General features: G+C 42.8%; 1 protein-coding gene across 7 annotated transcripts in view; it reads right to left on the bottom strand.

The window, feature by feature from the left end:
• Positions 1 to 17,453, bottom strand: part of LOC110485708 (activating transcription factor 7-interacting protein 1) — a 61,102-nt gene that overhangs the window by 20,358 nt on the left and 23,291 nt on the right. For 3 of the 7 annotated variants that reach the window (XR_016485753.1, XM_021556846.3, XM_036940349.2), the window contains exons 2-7: positions 3,296 to 3,341; positions 1,810 to 2,355; positions 1,100 to 1,613; positions 635 to 822; positions 328 to 465; positions 53 to 124 (exon numbers count right to left, since the gene is read on the bottom strand). Coding sequence is in view for 4 of the 7 variants with exons in the window: in XM_021556846.3 (XP_021412521.3) it covers positions 53 to 124; positions 328 to 465; positions 635 to 822; positions 1,100 to 1,613; positions 1,810 to 2,355; positions 3,296 to 3,341 (1,504 nt within the window). In the remaining 3 variants the exon portion in view is untranslated. Of the gene's footprint in view, positions 1 to 52; positions 125 to 327; positions 466 to 634; positions 823 to 1,099; positions 1,614 to 1,809; positions 2,356 to 2,447; positions 2,939 to 3,295; positions 3,342 to 8,203; positions 8,660 to 17,453 lie in introns of those variants that run through there. The other 4 variants (XR_016485754.1, XM_090195771.1, XR_016485755.1 and 1 more) reach the window with 4 other exon arrangements.

The raw sequence follows: 17,453 nt of genomic DNA, 5'->3' as shown, positions 1-17,453 counted from the left end.
ACAAAAATATATCTGAGACACTGGGGTCCCATAAATTAACAACATTTCTTACCTCCTGTTTTCTTTTGTTCTCCGAGGCCTGGTTGGCTTCTCCGAATTTCTTCGCTAATCTAGCAATCTTGGCCTGAAAAAGGGTAAGAAACAGTGAGAACCTGTGAGACTTTCCATTTGTAAGGATTTTAATTAGCATTGCTGAATTTTGTGACTATTGAAAACTATGACTATTGCTGACTATAACCATTGACAACAATTTCTGACTGTTGTGACTATTGTCAAGTCGACTTGTAACATACCCGTTACTAGTAGTTTAACATGTAGCTAGCTTACCTGTAGTGTGTTAAGGGTGCTCTGGTGTTTTGTGGCACAATCAATCTTTTCTACCCGGTCTTTTAGCTCCTGTAAACCTTGGTCGAAGACGGTGAGCTGCAGCGCCCTCAACCGCTCCTCAACCATTTTCTGCAGAACCTGAGAAGAAGAGAAACGTAGGATGAGTTCAAGATGCAATTTAGGGCTAGATAGTGTGAGGCAATATTGTTTGAGTGGTACTTTATACCTGACTGGGGGTAAAGTCTTAAACCTGGGGGTAAAATGCTAATACGTGAGAACAGGTATCATCAATTCCTGCCAGACCAACCTTTTCAAGTTTTAGGCGACTGCCACCTTTCGCAGTGATTTTCAACTCGAGCTGAGCTTCCAACTCCATGCCCTGCACCTTCTGCCTCTTCCCGTCTCTTTCAACCTTCCCTCCATCTTTCTCGTCACCTTCCAACAGGGGACGCTTCTGTCCAGAAGAGGAGCTCTTTTCCTCCTTCACCTTCACCCCTGTTGAGACGAAGTGTTCTGGTTTAGTTTAATCAGATTATTTTGGTTAATGGTCATGTGATATAATTTCCTGTGCAGTATGCTTGTGTGTATGTTATTAATTTTAGATTTTTTTCCTGTATTGTTTTATTTGTAAAATGCAAGTATTCCCAGATTATATATTTTGTTATAAATCCCAAAAAGTTTGAAAATGAAACATAGCTGGCATAGTAGTGCCTACTACTATCAGTCAGCTCTGGATGATTTTTCAGGTCTTGCCGATTCTATCATTTCATACCTTTGTCACTTGTGGATGTACAGGAGGCAAGAGATGAGGTAGAACACCCGGCAACATTCTGTTTCTCCTTTTTCACAGAAACTACCTCCATCTTTTCCTCCTTCGTTACTCCTTCCTTCTCTTTCTTCTTCTCTCCCTTCTTCACCACCTCTTCTTTGATGTCCGGATCCGGCTCAGGGGCAGCAGAGGGGGAGGGGGTGCGGACAGGGGAGGTCATGGTAGCGGCTTTAGGGGAGGTCATGGTAGCAGCTTTAGGGGAGGCCACGGTAGCGGCTTTAGGGGAGGAAGGTCTCTCTTCCGTGGAAGTGGAGGTCTCAGAGGCCTTGGTCTCTGTATGGTCCTTGTCCGTATCCGTTTCCATGGCCACAGTGTCTTCTTTCTGCTCTGTCCTCTTTTCCTTCCCAGACTCTTCGTCAGAAGTGGCGAGCGAGACGGGAGAGAACGAAGAGTCCAGAGGATACTGATCCATAGGGGCTTGGTCCTCATGGCTCTTTCCAGTTGTAGTGCAGGCCTCCTGGAGAAGAGAACATCCAGGTAAGTTTGTATTTTAGCCGCCAAACTTAAACACAAAACTTAAATCCTACTTGCGGTGCTTGGACCCCTAACAATGCCAACTTCAACACTTTCCAACTATAACCCCCATTTTCCTTAACTTCCAATGTTTCCCATTTATCCATATTTCAGCTCCTCTCACTCGTTCTCATACAAACCTCTTTCTCTATCTCAGGTGCTTTCTCTTCTTTCTTGTCCGCCTTTGCCACCTCCATCTCTGTATCCTTTCCTTCCTTGTCCTTATTGGAAGGGGATGTGGAACATTCGTTTTTCTTTCCCTCTTCCTCCATCTTTTTCAGCACGTCGTTAAGGTTGTGGAATGGCGATGATGGAGAGGGAGTGGCATCTTCCTTGGCTTTGGGGCTTTGGGAGGTTGGTGGGGAGGGAGACAACGATAGGGACAGAGCAAGGGGAGGGGATCGAGAGGTCAGGGAGGTAGGGGAGACTGGGGTTGTGGAACGAGATGTCACCGCAACGTCATTTTGCTCTCTGTCTGCCCCCTTCTGTGCATCCTCTGGGTGCGTACCGTTCGTCAGTGGGCTACGGGGAGGGGGAGAGCTGGAATTGGAATTGGACAGGGGCGGGACGGGTGACGACAATGTGCTGTGGAGAGACTCCAGTTGCTGGCGGTCGCTTATCTTCATGGTTTTCCTGGCTCGGAATATCTTCTTCTTCTCTTCTGCCACAGCAACTTCCATTTTAACCTGAGGAATGACAAGGAGGGATGGGGATGTTAGTTGGAACAGGTCAGGAAAGAATCCTCCTCGGGAATGCTAACAGCACCTGCGCCACCCACCTAGCTTCTACCCACTACAATGGGTACAGATGAGCTGTCTTTAAGGCCAAACCGATGTAGTGTTCTGGGACACCACTAGGGGTCACTGTAGAGCCCTGTTGGTATGTTTTTCCCCTCTTTGTTCTATTCTAGAAGATTCTTTTTCACTGTGAGCTCAGCATACAGAACCATTGACAAGAGTCAATTTCAGCAGAAAGAGTGACTCAGCAGAAGTCAATCAAAATAGTCTCAAGTCCAGCTTCCTCTCCACTGAAGTTTAGTCCAGCATGTTCGCTCACAACTTTTTGTCCTCAGGATTGCGAACTTGAGATGCCATGTGGTCCAGGGGTGACGAACACACTAACATGACAGAAGACTATACTTTTCACTGTAAGAACACTATCCCTCGCTTCAATTGGCTGACAAGCTTTTGCGTTGTCAAATCCAACACAGCCGGCCCAGTCTGCAGCACGGATATGACATTATCCCAGGGGATGGCAGCAACATTACTTGCTTTTGTCCCTCCCCTTTGCTCTTATTGGTCCTTTTCCTCAACCAATCAGGGCCCCTAGATACAGGCTCCGTTGGCAACAGGGAGGAAGGGTTGTGCAAGGACTGCATGATTTACCTTATACAGTTCCAATTGTCGAACGCATTCCAGCGTCGGGGCTAGGTTCCAATTTGTGCTTATGGAGTTTATATTCCGCTGACAGTCATTTTCTCATAGTTACAGTGACATTGATACAATCATTAAGAACAATAGGCCAATATACAAAATATGACATTCATATGGATTTTTGTATTTAGTCAAATGTGACCTAGGGGTGTCAGTGGTCCTATATTATATTAGATTTAAAATAATTTCTCACCTGGAGGTTTCCGATCATGGATTTGACACCAAAAGGATCCAATAACCTAGAGGGGGAGGGGGAAAATGTATTTATTATTAATTCAATGTAACGACTTAAAGCACATTTCAGCAACATATAGAGCGTTTCATTAATAAGTACATCATAAAAAAACAAGTTGCAGAAATGTTTTACTAGTCAGGAGATGGTGGCCGTAATAATTGATAATAGCAAAGCTCCTGACAGTTTGACGTTTTACAAGTAGAATATTCCACAATGGCCAAAAACCAGCCAAAAAGGGTAGGCGAGTCTTCACGAATGAGATTTACTATCATTACTTAGGCTTCTGTGCTTCAAGATACATCTTGAAATGTCCAGATAATTGTTTCACAATTTTCTAGAACAACCACCACACACAGAGACAAACTCGCACAACAGGCTTCACACAGAGGATGACGTTGAAAGTACATTTTCGGCACAGAACTGATCAGTTTGTGCAGAAGGCTCCACAGGACCAATACAGAGATAAAACATAAAAATAATGAATTCCAAGCTAAAGGCACGGACAAACTACAGTGTGAATAATGGAAGATGATTAGCCATCTGCCTCGCCTGAACACTCCAAATATGAGCAGAAACAGACAGCAGTCAGAGAAACTGTAAAATACTATAAAAAGTATACATAAAAAGAAAAACTAACTAATACTATACAAAAATATTCAAACTATTTGGTCATAGCAACCTACACATGGAGCAATAGGCCTTTATCCTAGTTACGATACACCATTCTAGTTGACGTAGTGAAACCGTTACCTAGCATTGCTGTCTGATCCCTAGTGATATTTTACTTTCCATAGGGACAGGTTACGCACGTCACTGAATGACATTATCACTCATCAAAATGCAGTGGTTTCCAAATAACGAACACATCTGCGAAACAACAAAATATCCATGATATTGTTGAGGTGAGGAGTAGGTTATTTTTTCTATTTTCTAAATGTTTCTCAGAAATTGGCAGATACTGCTATCCGAACCAATTGATTTTCACCCAGCATATTAAAATGAACTAGGTCATAAAGGTGCTTTAGTTTGGCCCTGTAAACTCAATAAATTCCAGGCCCAAGAAACTGCATTATTGTATCAGTTCCAGGTACAACAGTCTACTGCATTGTTGCTGCATTGCTGCCTAGACAGACTGCAGTAGACTGCTTAGAGCTATATAAATAGGCCACGTTGCTGGTGGCCCCACCCCATGTGCCTTTGACTTCAATGTGCAGCCTGGTATCACATGACAAACAGTCACATAAATTTTACAACATCCGTTAAGCAACCTACACACAGAGAGAGCGCGTCCTTTACACAGACTGTGCAAACTAAGTTACAGCTCTAGTCAGACAAAGCTGCAGGCTACGCTAGCCTACATACCAATGACACTCTGTTACAACTAAGCGCACAGCTACCCCTCATATCAATACAGATAAGGGGGGTTTGAGTTCTATTTTGAGTTTGATCATTTATCAAACTTTTTTATTATGTCCTTCGACTTAAAAAATTGCCTTAGAATGGATGATGAAAAATAATACATTCGCCTCATTCATTTACTATATCAACTATTATCATATGATTTTCTCACCCTGATGAGTTTCCTTGATATAAAACTAATAAGGTGAAATCACATTCTATTATGTTACAACGACTCAGTTCACATTCCAATGTTATTGCACACTGTGCGCAGTCTTCCCCTCCCCCACTCTTTCATTACCCGCGTTCTGGGTTCACTGCAGAAAAAAACAAAATGGCCACCAGCTCTGATGTGTGCGCAGCCAGCCAAGCTGAGCCCTCACACGCTGCTAACTGAACACGCATCCAATCCAATGTAGTACAATAGTGTATCAAGTCACATTCATGTCAATACGTTATTTGCACCATATGCCAAATTTTGCATAGGTTTCGTAAGTCACTTGTATAAAAGGTTAGTTTAAGTTTGGGAAAAAAGTTTTAAAAAATATGTAGTTATGATGTACTTCCTCATCCATCCCACATCATTGTGTTAATTTATGCTGATCAATTTTGTTACAATGTATTTAGTTTAGGTATATTTTCTCCTGAAGCTCCCATGATGCGGTTCAAGCTAGTCCTACGCTGTACTATATACTGCAGCAATTATAGATTGATGTGGGCCATAGATGATTTGTTTCTGGTCTGCAATAGCTGTAAACTGTCCACTGTATACCTCCAAACTGGAGGAAGAAAGACTCCTCATCACCATCTTGTCCTTGCTTCTATTTCTTTGGTAATGTTTGTCTCCTCTGACCAACACTACTGATTTAATAGGTTAGTAGTACTTGACTAGTACGGTGTTTGGTTCATAGCGCACAACAATTCCAGACGGTTATGTGGCCACACAGCAGCACAATTCACAAATGTATGGGCACATCCGGGATTGCAGCACATTATAAATACACTGGCCAAAAGTATGTGGACACCTGCTTGTCAAAAATCTCATTCCAAAATGATGTGCATTCATATGAAGTTGGTCCCCCCTTTGCTGCTAAACCAGCCTACACTCTTCTGGGAAGGCTTTCCACTAGATGTTGGAACATTGCTGCGGGGACTTGCTTCCATTCAGCCACAAGCCACAAGAGCATTAGTGAGGTCGGACACTGATGTTGGGCGATTAGACCTGGCTCGCAGTTGGCGTTCCAATTCACCCAAAGGTGTTTTATGGGGTTGAGGTCAGGGCTCTGTGCAGGCCAGTCAAGTTCTTCCACACCAATCTCTACAAACCATTTCTGTATGAACCTTGCTTTGTACACAGGGGTATTGCCATGCTGAAACAGCAAAGGGCCTTCCCCAAACTGTTGCCAAAGTTGGAAGCACAGAATCATCTGGAATGCAATTGTACGCTGTAGCGTTAAGATTTCCCTTCACTGGAACTAAAGGGCCAAGCCCGATTCATGAAAAACAGCCCCAGACCCTTATTCCTCCACCAAACTTGAGTTGGAACTTTGCATTCAGGCAGGTAGCGTTCTCCTGGCATCCATCAAGCCCAGATTCGTCCGTCGGACTGCCAGATGGTGATATGGGATTTGTCACTCCAGAGAACGTGTTTTCACTGCTCCAGAGTCCAATGGTGGCGAGCTTTACACCACTCCAGCCGATGCTTGGCATTGCGCATGGTGATCTTAGGCTGGTGTGCGCGGATGCTGGGCCATGGAAAGCCATTTCATGCCGCTCCCGACGAACAGTTCTTGTGCTGAAGTTGCTTCCATAGGCAGTTTGAAACTCGGTAGTGAGTGTTGCAACGGAGGACAGACTATTTTTTCACGCTACGTGTTTCAGCACTCGGCGGTCACGTTCTGTGAACTTGTGTGGCCTATCACTTCGCGGCTGGGGCTGTTGTTGCTCCTTGACATTTCCACTTCACAATAACAGCACTTACAGTTGACTGGGGCAGCTCTAGCAGGGCAGACATTTTACCAACTGATTTGTTGGAAAGGTGGCATCCTATGACCGTGCCAAGTTGAAAGTCACAGAGCTTCAGTAAGGCCCTTCTACTGCCAGTGTTTGTCTATGGAGATTGCATGGCTGCGTGCTGGATTTTATAGACCTATGAGCAACAGGTGTAACTGAAAAGTCCATGCACTGGAAAACATCTCAAAATTACGTTTAAAAAGTATGCGGGTAGGCAATTCCTATCATTTGTCAATGTAAAATACTGCTGATCTTACAACTATAAGCATAGGGCAATACGAACACAAATTAAATACGAACACAAATTAAATAAACTCTTGACTGTCTTGCTACACAGCAGTGAGAGGATATGGTCAAACCAAAAAGTTAGCAGAGACGGGCTGGGCTTCAAGCCTAGTCCAAGATACAGTTTTATTTAGTAAATGTTTTCTCCTGTTAATCAGAGGCTTTTAATCCAAGTACAGAGTGCTCACATGTTCTGTTGCTATGCCTATGTGAGCTGTATCTTCAGGCTACCGGCATACATTTCAGGAACTCCATTCAGATGACTATTTCAGTGTTAATTCCCTTCGATTTCAGATCTCTCAAGACACAGGAAAATGGAGGCTATCGCTCGCAGCAATGTTGAGTAAATATTTTAAGTTGAATTTTACATTCACGACTGATTTAAGTGACCTAGGTGGTCTGCAGAAATCTTCAAGAATTCCTCCACTTACTTTTCACTGCTTCAACAAAGACTAATGACAGCCTCAGAATAATGAGACGTTTGTTAACTGGACTCAATCCAAGATGATCTGTACCTTTCATACCCCAGGAGTGTTTTCAATCAGTAGCAAGGCGGGAAGAGTCATGCAACATGAGTTTTGATTAGCATTGCTATCCCAGTGTTGGATATTTGTCACATTTACAGTTTTATTTTCTAAGATCCCAAAAGAACTCCATTAGCCAGGAAAACAATAGGAGAACATTTTGGTAGATATGAAGATATCACCTTCCTGTTTAAGATCCTGTGCTTGTTCCAGTGCCAATGATTATTCAATACAGTTTTCACTTGTCAGACAAAAGTTTTTTACATATTCAAACATAATGCTTAAGGCTTCCAGCATTCTCTACAAACTGTTCTGACCCTTTCACTTCCTCTCACAAATAGCAGGGCATGAAAATCTAAATGCCAAAAATGCTACTTTACGAATACAGAAAATATATACAAATATTTCACCTAATACAAAACAAACAGCCCCATTGCACAATATATTATTTAAAAATAACACACAAAAACGTATATTATCTACGTTTCGGAATCGTGGTTACTGTAGCACTCTTTAACAAAAAAAAATAAATAAATTTCAACAGTAGCCAAGTTAAATACTGAAATGTAGTCCAAGATACTAGTCAGAATAGAGCAACATGGGTATAGGTGTACAAGATTCTTTAAAATCTAAAATTCAAGTAAACCTTGAACAGTAGTCTGGAGAAGTAGGCCTTCCGTTGGACAGAGGTCTTGCGCGCGATTTGTTCGGCTGTGTTGAGGGAACTAGCAACAGCAGAGGGAGGAAGAAAAAAAGCGGGAGGGTGAGGGAGGCTAAGGTTGGACTGTTCCATCTGTTTCAGCATAGAATGTACTTGTGCAAGGTTGTGCACACAGTGAAACCGTCATAGTCTCAGCCTCATGGCTCAACACAGGAAAAACTGACCCAGCACAGGCTGACAAACAACACAATGTAACACCTTCAGAACAAAAGGATGGAAACAAAATGATCCTCCCCTTTAGGATTTCCAGAGTGGCCATACTAAAACCTATTAAAACAAATGCAAAATATCCCTTTTTAGTAACTTTGGCAGAAGCATGCAGCACAAAGACTGCTTTTTTGCCAGCAAAAAAAAACTCAGGCTAGAAGCGCAGTCAGTACTAGAGTGCACAGCCTGACACACTTAGTACCACCCCTCCCCCACACTAGCACAGTTTAACGCTGCATGGAAAATTACAGCCTAGCTAGGACTAAACCACTCTGAAAGAAGTAGGGGGGAAATATTTGTTTCTAACTAGAGAGGGTGGTAGAGAGAGAACAGTTTAATTAACCACCAGAAATCTAGACTACTTCTGTCGTAAAATAAGAACGCAGGTGAAAATAAGGACCTTTCCCTGTAATGATTTTAAAAAAGCCTGAGAGAGTATATAACCTTAGACACCATAGTCAAATGTATCAATGTTTACGAGTTGTACAATTTGACAAATATCAATCAATACAGGGATCAACCATGTTCCTTGTACCTGAACACCAGTATGGAATATTAGGGCAGCTGAGCACACTATACACTACCTTCGGAAAGTATTCAGACCCCTTGACTTGTTTCACATTACAGCCTTATTCTAAAATTGATTAAATAACAAATTCCCAGCAATCTACAAACAATACCCCATAATGACAAAGCGAAAACAGGTTTAGATTTTTTGCATACAGAAATACATTATTTACATAAGTATTCAGAGCATTTGCTATGAGACTCAAAATGTATCTCCGGTGCATCCTGTTTTCAGTGATCATCCCTGAGTTGTTTCTACAACTTGAATCCACCTGTGGTAAATTCAATTGATTGGACATGATTTGGAAAGGCATATACCCGTCTATATAAGGTCCCACAGTTGGCAGCGCATGTTAGAGTAAAAACCAAGCCATGAGGTCGAAGGAATTGTCTGTAGAGATATGAAACAGGAGTGTCAAGGCACAGATCTGGGGAAGGGAACCAAAACATTTCTGCAGCATTGAAGGTACAAGAACAAAGGGGAACTTAAATGGAAGAAGTTGGAACCACCAAGACTCTTCAAAGAGCTGGATGCCCGGGCAAACTGAGCAATTGGGGGAGAAAGGCCTTGGTCAGGGAGGTGATCAAGAACCCGATGGTGACTCTGACAGAGCTCCAGATTCCTCTGTGGAGATGGTTGTCCTTCTGGAAGGTTCTCCCATCTCTGCAGCACTCCACCAATCAGGACTTTATGGTAGAGTGGCCAGATGGAAGCCACTCCACAGTAAAAGGCACATAACAGCCCGCTTGTAGTTTGCCAAAAGGCAACTAAAGGACTCACAGACCATGAGAAACAAGATTCTCTGGTAGGATGAAACCAAGATTGAATTATTTGGCCTGAATGCCAACCGTCACATCTGAAGGAAACCTGGCACCATCCCTACGGTGAAGCATGGTGGTAGCAGCATCATGCTGTGGGGATGTTTTTCAGCAGCAGGGACTGGGAGAGTAGTCAGCATCAAGGGAAAGATGAATGTAGCAAAGTACAGAGAGATCCTTGATGAAAACCTGCACCAGAGTGCTCAGGACCTCAGACTGGGTGCGAAGGTTTACCTTCCAACAACAACCCTAAGCACACAGCGCACGAGTGGCTTCGGGACAAGTCTCTGAATGTCCTTGAGTGGCCCAGCCAGAGCCCGGACCTGAACCCGATCGAACATCTCTGGAGAGACCTGAAAATAGCTGTGCAGCGACGCTCCCCATCCAACCTGACAGAGATTGAGAGGTTCTGCAGAGAAGAATGGGAGAAACTCCCCAAATACAGGTGTGTCAAGCTCATAGCGTCCTAACCAATAAGACTTGAGGCTGTAATCGCTACCAAATGTGCTTCAAAGTAAAGGCTATGAATACTTATGCACATGCGGGGGGAGAAAAATAGAAGAACCTGTTTTTGCTTTGTCATTACAGGGTATTGTGTGTAGATTCATGAAGAGAAAAAACAATTTAATCAATTTTAGAATAAGGCTGTAACCTAAATACTTTCCGAAGGCACCGTAGATAGAAAAGACACAAAGATAACACAGGTGAAAACACACAATTTCTGAGAAGAAAGTGTGATAAAATTGTTTAGAAATAAGGATTTTACTTAACAGACCTAACGTAATCACTAACGGCAATAGCAATACAATGATAAAGCGAACATGCACACAAAAAGACGGTTGTTGATTGTTTTTTACTCATTGTTGAGAGTCAGGACTAAACTGTTTTATGTGCTTAGATTACATGTTCTTGGATTACATGACGAACCCAAAAATAGATTGTTTAAAAATGCTGCTGCTATTACAGTTATTCAGTAAAACACTAGCCAGCTAATAGCTCACTGCGTAGTATGCCCACCCCCCACTCCCTTCCTCTTTCATAGACTGCGTGAGGACTGCCAGCAGAAACTCAAAATGTCCGCCAGTTCTGCTGCTGTGCACAGTCAGGTTTAGCACTTGGCAGCTGTTGGCTGAAACATTCACTTGTGCAGGAGGACGAGAGTTTAAACTCCTCCCATTTTACTCTAAACATAATAATACACTGAACAAAAACAAGCAAAAATGTCAAAGATTTTACTGAGTTACAGTTCATATAAAGAAATGAGTCAATTTAAAAAGAGGTAGGGGCATAGATCAGAAAACCAGTCAGTATGTGGTGTAACCACCAATTGCCTCATGCAGTGCAACATCTCCTTCACATAGAGGTTATCAGGCTGTTGATTGTGGCCTGTGGGATCTGGATCACGCGGTCGTACATGATCTGTACACAAATTGTGTACAGATCCTTGCGACAAGGGGCCGTGCATTATGCTGAAACAAGATGTGATGCCGGCAGATCTTCATGCATTCAAATCGCAAACGATAAAATGCAATTGTGTTCATAGCTTATGCCTGCTCATAACATAACCCCAACGCCACTATGGGGTACTCTGTTCATAACATTGACATCAGCAAACCACTCGCCCACACATACACGCTACACTGTCTGCAAGGTACAGTTGAAATCGGGATTCATCCGTGAAGAGCAGACTTCTGCAGCGTACCAGTGGTCATCGAAGGGAGGCTATTCCCACTGAAATCGGTTATGACGCAAAACTGCAGTCAGGTCAAGACCCTGGTAAGGACAACGAGCACGCAGATGATTTTTCCGAGACAGTTTGTGCAGAAATTCTTTGGTTGTGCAAACCCACAGTTTCATCAGCTGTCCGGGTGGCTGGTCTCATCGAGGATCCCACAAGTGAAGAAGCCGGATGTGGAAGTCCTAGGCTGCCGTGGTTACACGTGGACTGCGGATGTGATGTCGGTTGGACATACTACAAATCTAAAACAACGTTGGAAACGGCTTATGGTAAAATATATATATATGGTGGACATTCCAGCAGTCAGCATGCCAATTGCACACTCCCTCAAAACTTGACATTGGTGACAAAAATGCACATTTTAGAGTGGCCTGTTAATGATCATGCTGTTTAATCAGTTTCTTGATATGCCACACCTGTCAGGTGGATGGATTATCTTGGCAAAGGAAAAATGCTCACTAACATGTATGTAAACAAATGTATGCACAAAATGAGAGAAATAAGCTTTTTGTGCATATGGAAAATGTCTGAGATCTATTTTTCAGCTCAGGAAACATGTGACCAACAGCTTACATGTTGTGTTCATATTTTTCTTCATTATACATACAACGGGGATTGTACACAAATATCGCAATTTGTAACATTATTTGTCTCATGTATTGAATCCTATTAGTAACAAAGAAACCAAAAGATCGCTGACTCTTTGATGGAAATACTGATTTGACCAAGATGTCCTCCGAATGGATGATGAAAAATTATGTTCAGTAACATTTTTCCTCATAACTTTACAACAAAAATTATTAACATGTTAAAAAAAACTAAAAAAGGTGAAATCACATCCTGTTATGTTACAACAGCGCTGTTCACATTCCACTGTTATTGCACAGTGCTCGTAGTCCTCCCCTCCCCCACTCTTTCATTACCCGCGTTCTGGATTCACTGCAGAAAAAACAAAATGGCCACCAGCTCTGCTGTGTGCACAGCCAGAGCCCTCACAGGCTACTAACTGAACACATTCAATCCACTGAATCAAGTTACATCACCTCCATGTTAATAAAGTATTTGCTCTGTATGCCAATTTTGCAGTCGGTTTCATTTGCTTTTTTTTATTTGTATAAAAAGTTAAAGTTTGCTTTTTACAAAATGTATATTTTTTCAAAGTAGTTATGATGTACTTCCTCCTCCATCCCACCATTTTCTGTTAGGTTATGCTGATCAATTAGTTAAATGTATTTCATTTGGGTATATTTTCTCCTGAAGGTCCATGATGCGGTTCAAGCTAGTCCTCCGCTGTACTATATACTGCAGCAATTATAGATTGATGTGGGCCATAGATGATTGGTTTCTGGTCTGCAATAGCTGTAAACTGTCCACTGTATACCTCCAAACTGGAGGAAAAAAAGACTCCTCATCACCATCTTGTTCTTGCTTCTATTCCTTTGGTAATGTTTGTCTCCTCTGACCAACACTAGTGATTTACTAGGCTAGTAGTACTTGACTAGTACTGTGTTCTGTTCATAGCTCATAACAATTCTAGAGGGGTATGTGGCTACACAGCAGCACAACAATTCAGATGTGTAAAATCAGGGAAAGACTTTACAATTTATCGGCATATCTCTGATTGCAGCGCATTATAAATATCTTTCCAGTTATCTGCCCATTCCTGAATTCATCCGTATGACAACACAGGCACCGGCTAACGTCTCAAAATTACTTTTAAAAACTATTTGGTTATTCAGGAAGGCAATTTTTCTCATTTGTCATTGTAAAACACTGCTGATCTTTAAAATCATTAGCATCGGGCAATAATAAGAAAAAAAACCTGTCTTGAAGGTTTGGATAAACCAAAAAGTTAGCAGAGTTAGGATGGGCTCCAAGCCATAGTCCATACTACATTTTATTTAGTGAATGTTTTCTCCTGTTAAATGAGTGCCCTAATGTTCTGTTGCTAGGCCTATGTGAGCTGCATCCTCAGGCTGATGGAATACATTTCAAAAACTATTTTCAGATTAGAATTTCTGTGAAAATTCCCTCTGCTTTCAGATCTCTCCCAATACACAGGCAAAGGTAGGCGATCAGTCTCAGCAATGTTGATGAAACATTGTATGTTGAATTTCACAACTGATTTGGCTGAGGTAGGTGGTCTGCAGAAAACTTCAAGAATTCCTGCTCTTACTTCAGTGCCTCGACAAGAACAAATTACTGTTGACAGCTCTGAATAATGACCCGTTTGTTAATTGGACTTGATGCAAGCTCATTTCTACCTTTCAAACCTTAGGTGTGTTTTTCAATTAGTGGCAAGGCGGGAGGAACCACGCAACACAAGCTTTGATAAGTGTTCATATCCCAGCGTTGATCAGAGACCGTTTGTGGTTTTGTAGCATTAATATTTTTTTTCTAACATTCCCATAGAACTCCATTAGCCAGGAAAACAATAGGAGAAAATATTGGTAGATATAGAGATATCAACTTCCTATTAAAGCTCCTGTTCTTGTTCCGGTTCCAATGATGATTCAAGACCTTTTTCACTTGTCAGACAAATATTTTTACACATCAAGACTGGTTGAAAAACATTGCTGCTAACACAATACTTCAGACATCCAGCATTCCCCCCCAACTCTTTTAAACTCTCATTGTCCACAAATAGCAGGGCATGGACAATCTAAATGTCAAAGCTGCTACTTTTTTACTAGAGAAAATAAATAAAAATACTTTTTCCTAATACAAAACATAAATACAGCGCTATTGTAAAAAATATTAGAAAATAATTAACACTTCATAAAAAACATCTACGTTTTGGAATTGGGGTTCGCACAGCACTCCTTCACGGTACAAAAAAATATAACAATATCCAAGTTCAATACTAAAATGTCGCCCAAGATACTAGTCAGCATTCGCGTGAAACTAAAAGCGCGAACCACTGCTTTTAATCAGGGCAAGGTGACCGGAAACATGAACGAATACAAACAGTGTAGCTATTCCCTCGCAAGGCAATCAAACAAGCTAAGCGTCAGTATAGAGACAAAGTAGAGTCGCAATTCAATGGCTCAGACACAAGAGGTATGTGGCAGGGTCTATAGTCAATCACGGAGATTACAAAAAGAAAACCAGCCCAGTCACGGACCAGGATGCCTTGCTCCCAGGCAGACTAAATAACTTTTTTGCCCGCATTGAGGGCAATACAGTGCCACTGACACGGCCCGCAACCAAAACATGCGGACTCTCCTTCACTGCAGCAGAGGTGAGTAAAACATTTAAACGTGTTAACCCTCGCAAGGCTGCAGGCCCAGACGGCATCCCCAGCCGCGCCCTCAGGGCATGCGCAGACCAGCTGGCTGGTGTGTTTACGGACATATTCAATCGATCCCTATCCCAGTCTGCTGTTCCCACATGCTTCAAGAGGGCCACCATTGTTCCTGTTCCCAAGAAAGCTAAGGTAACTGAGCTAAACGACTACCGCCCCGTAGCACTCACTTCCGTCATCATGAAGTGCTTTGAGAGACTAGTCAAGGACCATATCACCTCCACCCTACCTGACACCCTAGACCCACTCCAATTTGCTTACCGCCCAAATAGGTTCACAGACGATGCAATCTCAACCACACTGCACACTGCCCTAACCCATCTGGACAAGAGGAATACCTATGTGAGAATGTTGTTCATCGACTACAGCTCAGCATTTAACACCATAGTACCCTCCAAACTCGTCATCAAGCTCGAGACCCTGGGTCTCGACCCCGCCCTGTGCAACTGGGTACTGTACTTCCTGACGGGCCACCCCCAGGTGGTGAGGGTAGGTAACAACATCCCCACCCCGCTGATACTCAACACTGGGGCCCCACAAGGGTGCGTTCTGAGCCCTCTCCTGTACTCCCTGTTCACCCACGACTGCGTGGCCATGCACGCCTCCAACTCAATCATCAAGTTTGCGGACGACACAACAGTGCTAGGCTTGATTACCAACAACGACGAGACGGCCTACAGGGAGGAGGTGAGGGCCCTCGGAGTGTGGTGTCAGGAAAATAACCTCACACTCAACGTCAACAAACTAAGGATATGATTGTCGACTTCAGGAAACAGCAGAGGGAACACCCCCTATCCACATCAATGGAACAGTAGTGGAGAGGGTAGTAAGTTTTAAGTTCCTCGGCGTACACATCACAGACAGACTGAATTGGTCCACCCACACAGACAGCATTGTGAAGAAGGCGCAGCAGCGCCTCTTCAACCTCAGGAGGCTGAAGAAATTCGGCTTGTCACCAAAAGCACTCACGAACTTCTACAGATGCACAATCGAGAGCATCCTGTCGGGCTGTATCACCGCCTGGTACGGCAACTGCTCCACCCACATCCGTAAGGCTCTCCAGAGGGTAGTGAGGTCTGCACAACGCATCACCGGGGGCAAACTACCTGCCCTCCAGGACACCTACACCACACGATGTCACAGGAAGGCCATAAAGATCATCAAGGACAACAACCACCCGAACCACTGCCTGTTCACCCCGCTATCATCCAGAAGGCGAGGTCAGTACAGGTGTATCAAAGCAGGGACCGAGAGACTGAAAAACAGCTTCTCTCTCAAGGCCACCAGACTGTTAAACAGCCACCACTAACATTGAGTGGCTGCTGCCAACACACTGACTCAACTCCAGCCACTTTAAGGGGAATTGATGGAAATTGATGTAAAATATATCACTAGCCACTTTAAACAATGCTACTTAATATAATGTTTACATACCCTACATTATTTCTCTCATATGTATATGTATATACTGTACTCTATACCATCGACTGCATCTTTATGTAATACATGTATCACTAGCCACTTTAAACTATGCCACTTTGTTTACATACTCATCTCATATGTATATACAGTACTCGATACCATCTACTGCATCTTGCCTATGTCGCTCTGTACCATCACTCATTCATATATCTTTATGTACATATTCTTTATCCCTTTACACTTGTGTGTATAAGGTAGTAGTTTTGGAATTGTTAGCTAGATTACTCGTTGGTTATTACTCCATTGTCGGAACTAGAAGCACAAGCATTTCGCTACGCTCGCATTAACATCTGCTAACCATGTGTATATGACAAATAAAATTTGATTTGATTTGAATAGAGCAACACCCTTATAGGTGTACAACATTCTTCAAAAAAAGTTCAAGTAAACCTTGAACAGGAGTAGTCTGGAGAAGGCCTTCCGTTGGACAGAAATCGTACACGTGATTCATTTGGCTGTGTTGATTGAGGGAACTAGCAACAGCAGAGGGAGGAAGAAAAAAAGCAGGAGGGTGAGGGGGGCTAAGGTTGGACTGTTCCATCTGTTTCAGCCTAGAGTGTCCTTGTGCAAAGTTGTGCACACAGTGAAACTGCCATAGTCTCAGCCTAATGGCTCAACACAGCCAGCACAGGCAACACTGACCCAGCACAGGCTGACAAACTGCACAATGTAACACCCTCAGAACAAAACATATGGAAACAAAAGGATTTTCTCCCTTTGGGATTTACCTCAGGGTAGCCATAATAAAAGCTACAACAATACATGTAAATATTTTTAGTAAATTTAGCAGAAGCATGCAGCACAGACATCTTTTTGCCTGCAAAAAAAACAAGGCTAGCAACACAGTCAGTACTAAAGTGCACAGCCTGACACACTTAGTACCACCCCTCCCCCACCCTAGCAGTCTGCAGCTGCATGGAAAACTACAGCCTAGCTAGGACTAAACCATTCAGGTAGAAGTAGGGGGAGGATGTTTTTTTATAACTGGAGAGGGAGGTCGAGAGAACCATTTAATTAACCACCAGAAATCTAGACTACTTCTGTCCTAAAATAAGAAC

This window comes from Oncorhynchus mykiss, chromosome 13, assembly GCF_057628025.1.
Source record: "Oncorhynchus mykiss isolate SJ-2025 chromosome 13, ASM5762802v1, whole genome shotgun sequence".
Lineage (NCBI taxonomy): Eukaryota > Metazoa > Chordata > Actinopteri > Salmoniformes > Salmonidae > Oncorhynchus > Oncorhynchus mykiss.
This window is presented reverse-complemented; position numbering and strand designations above follow the sequence as displayed.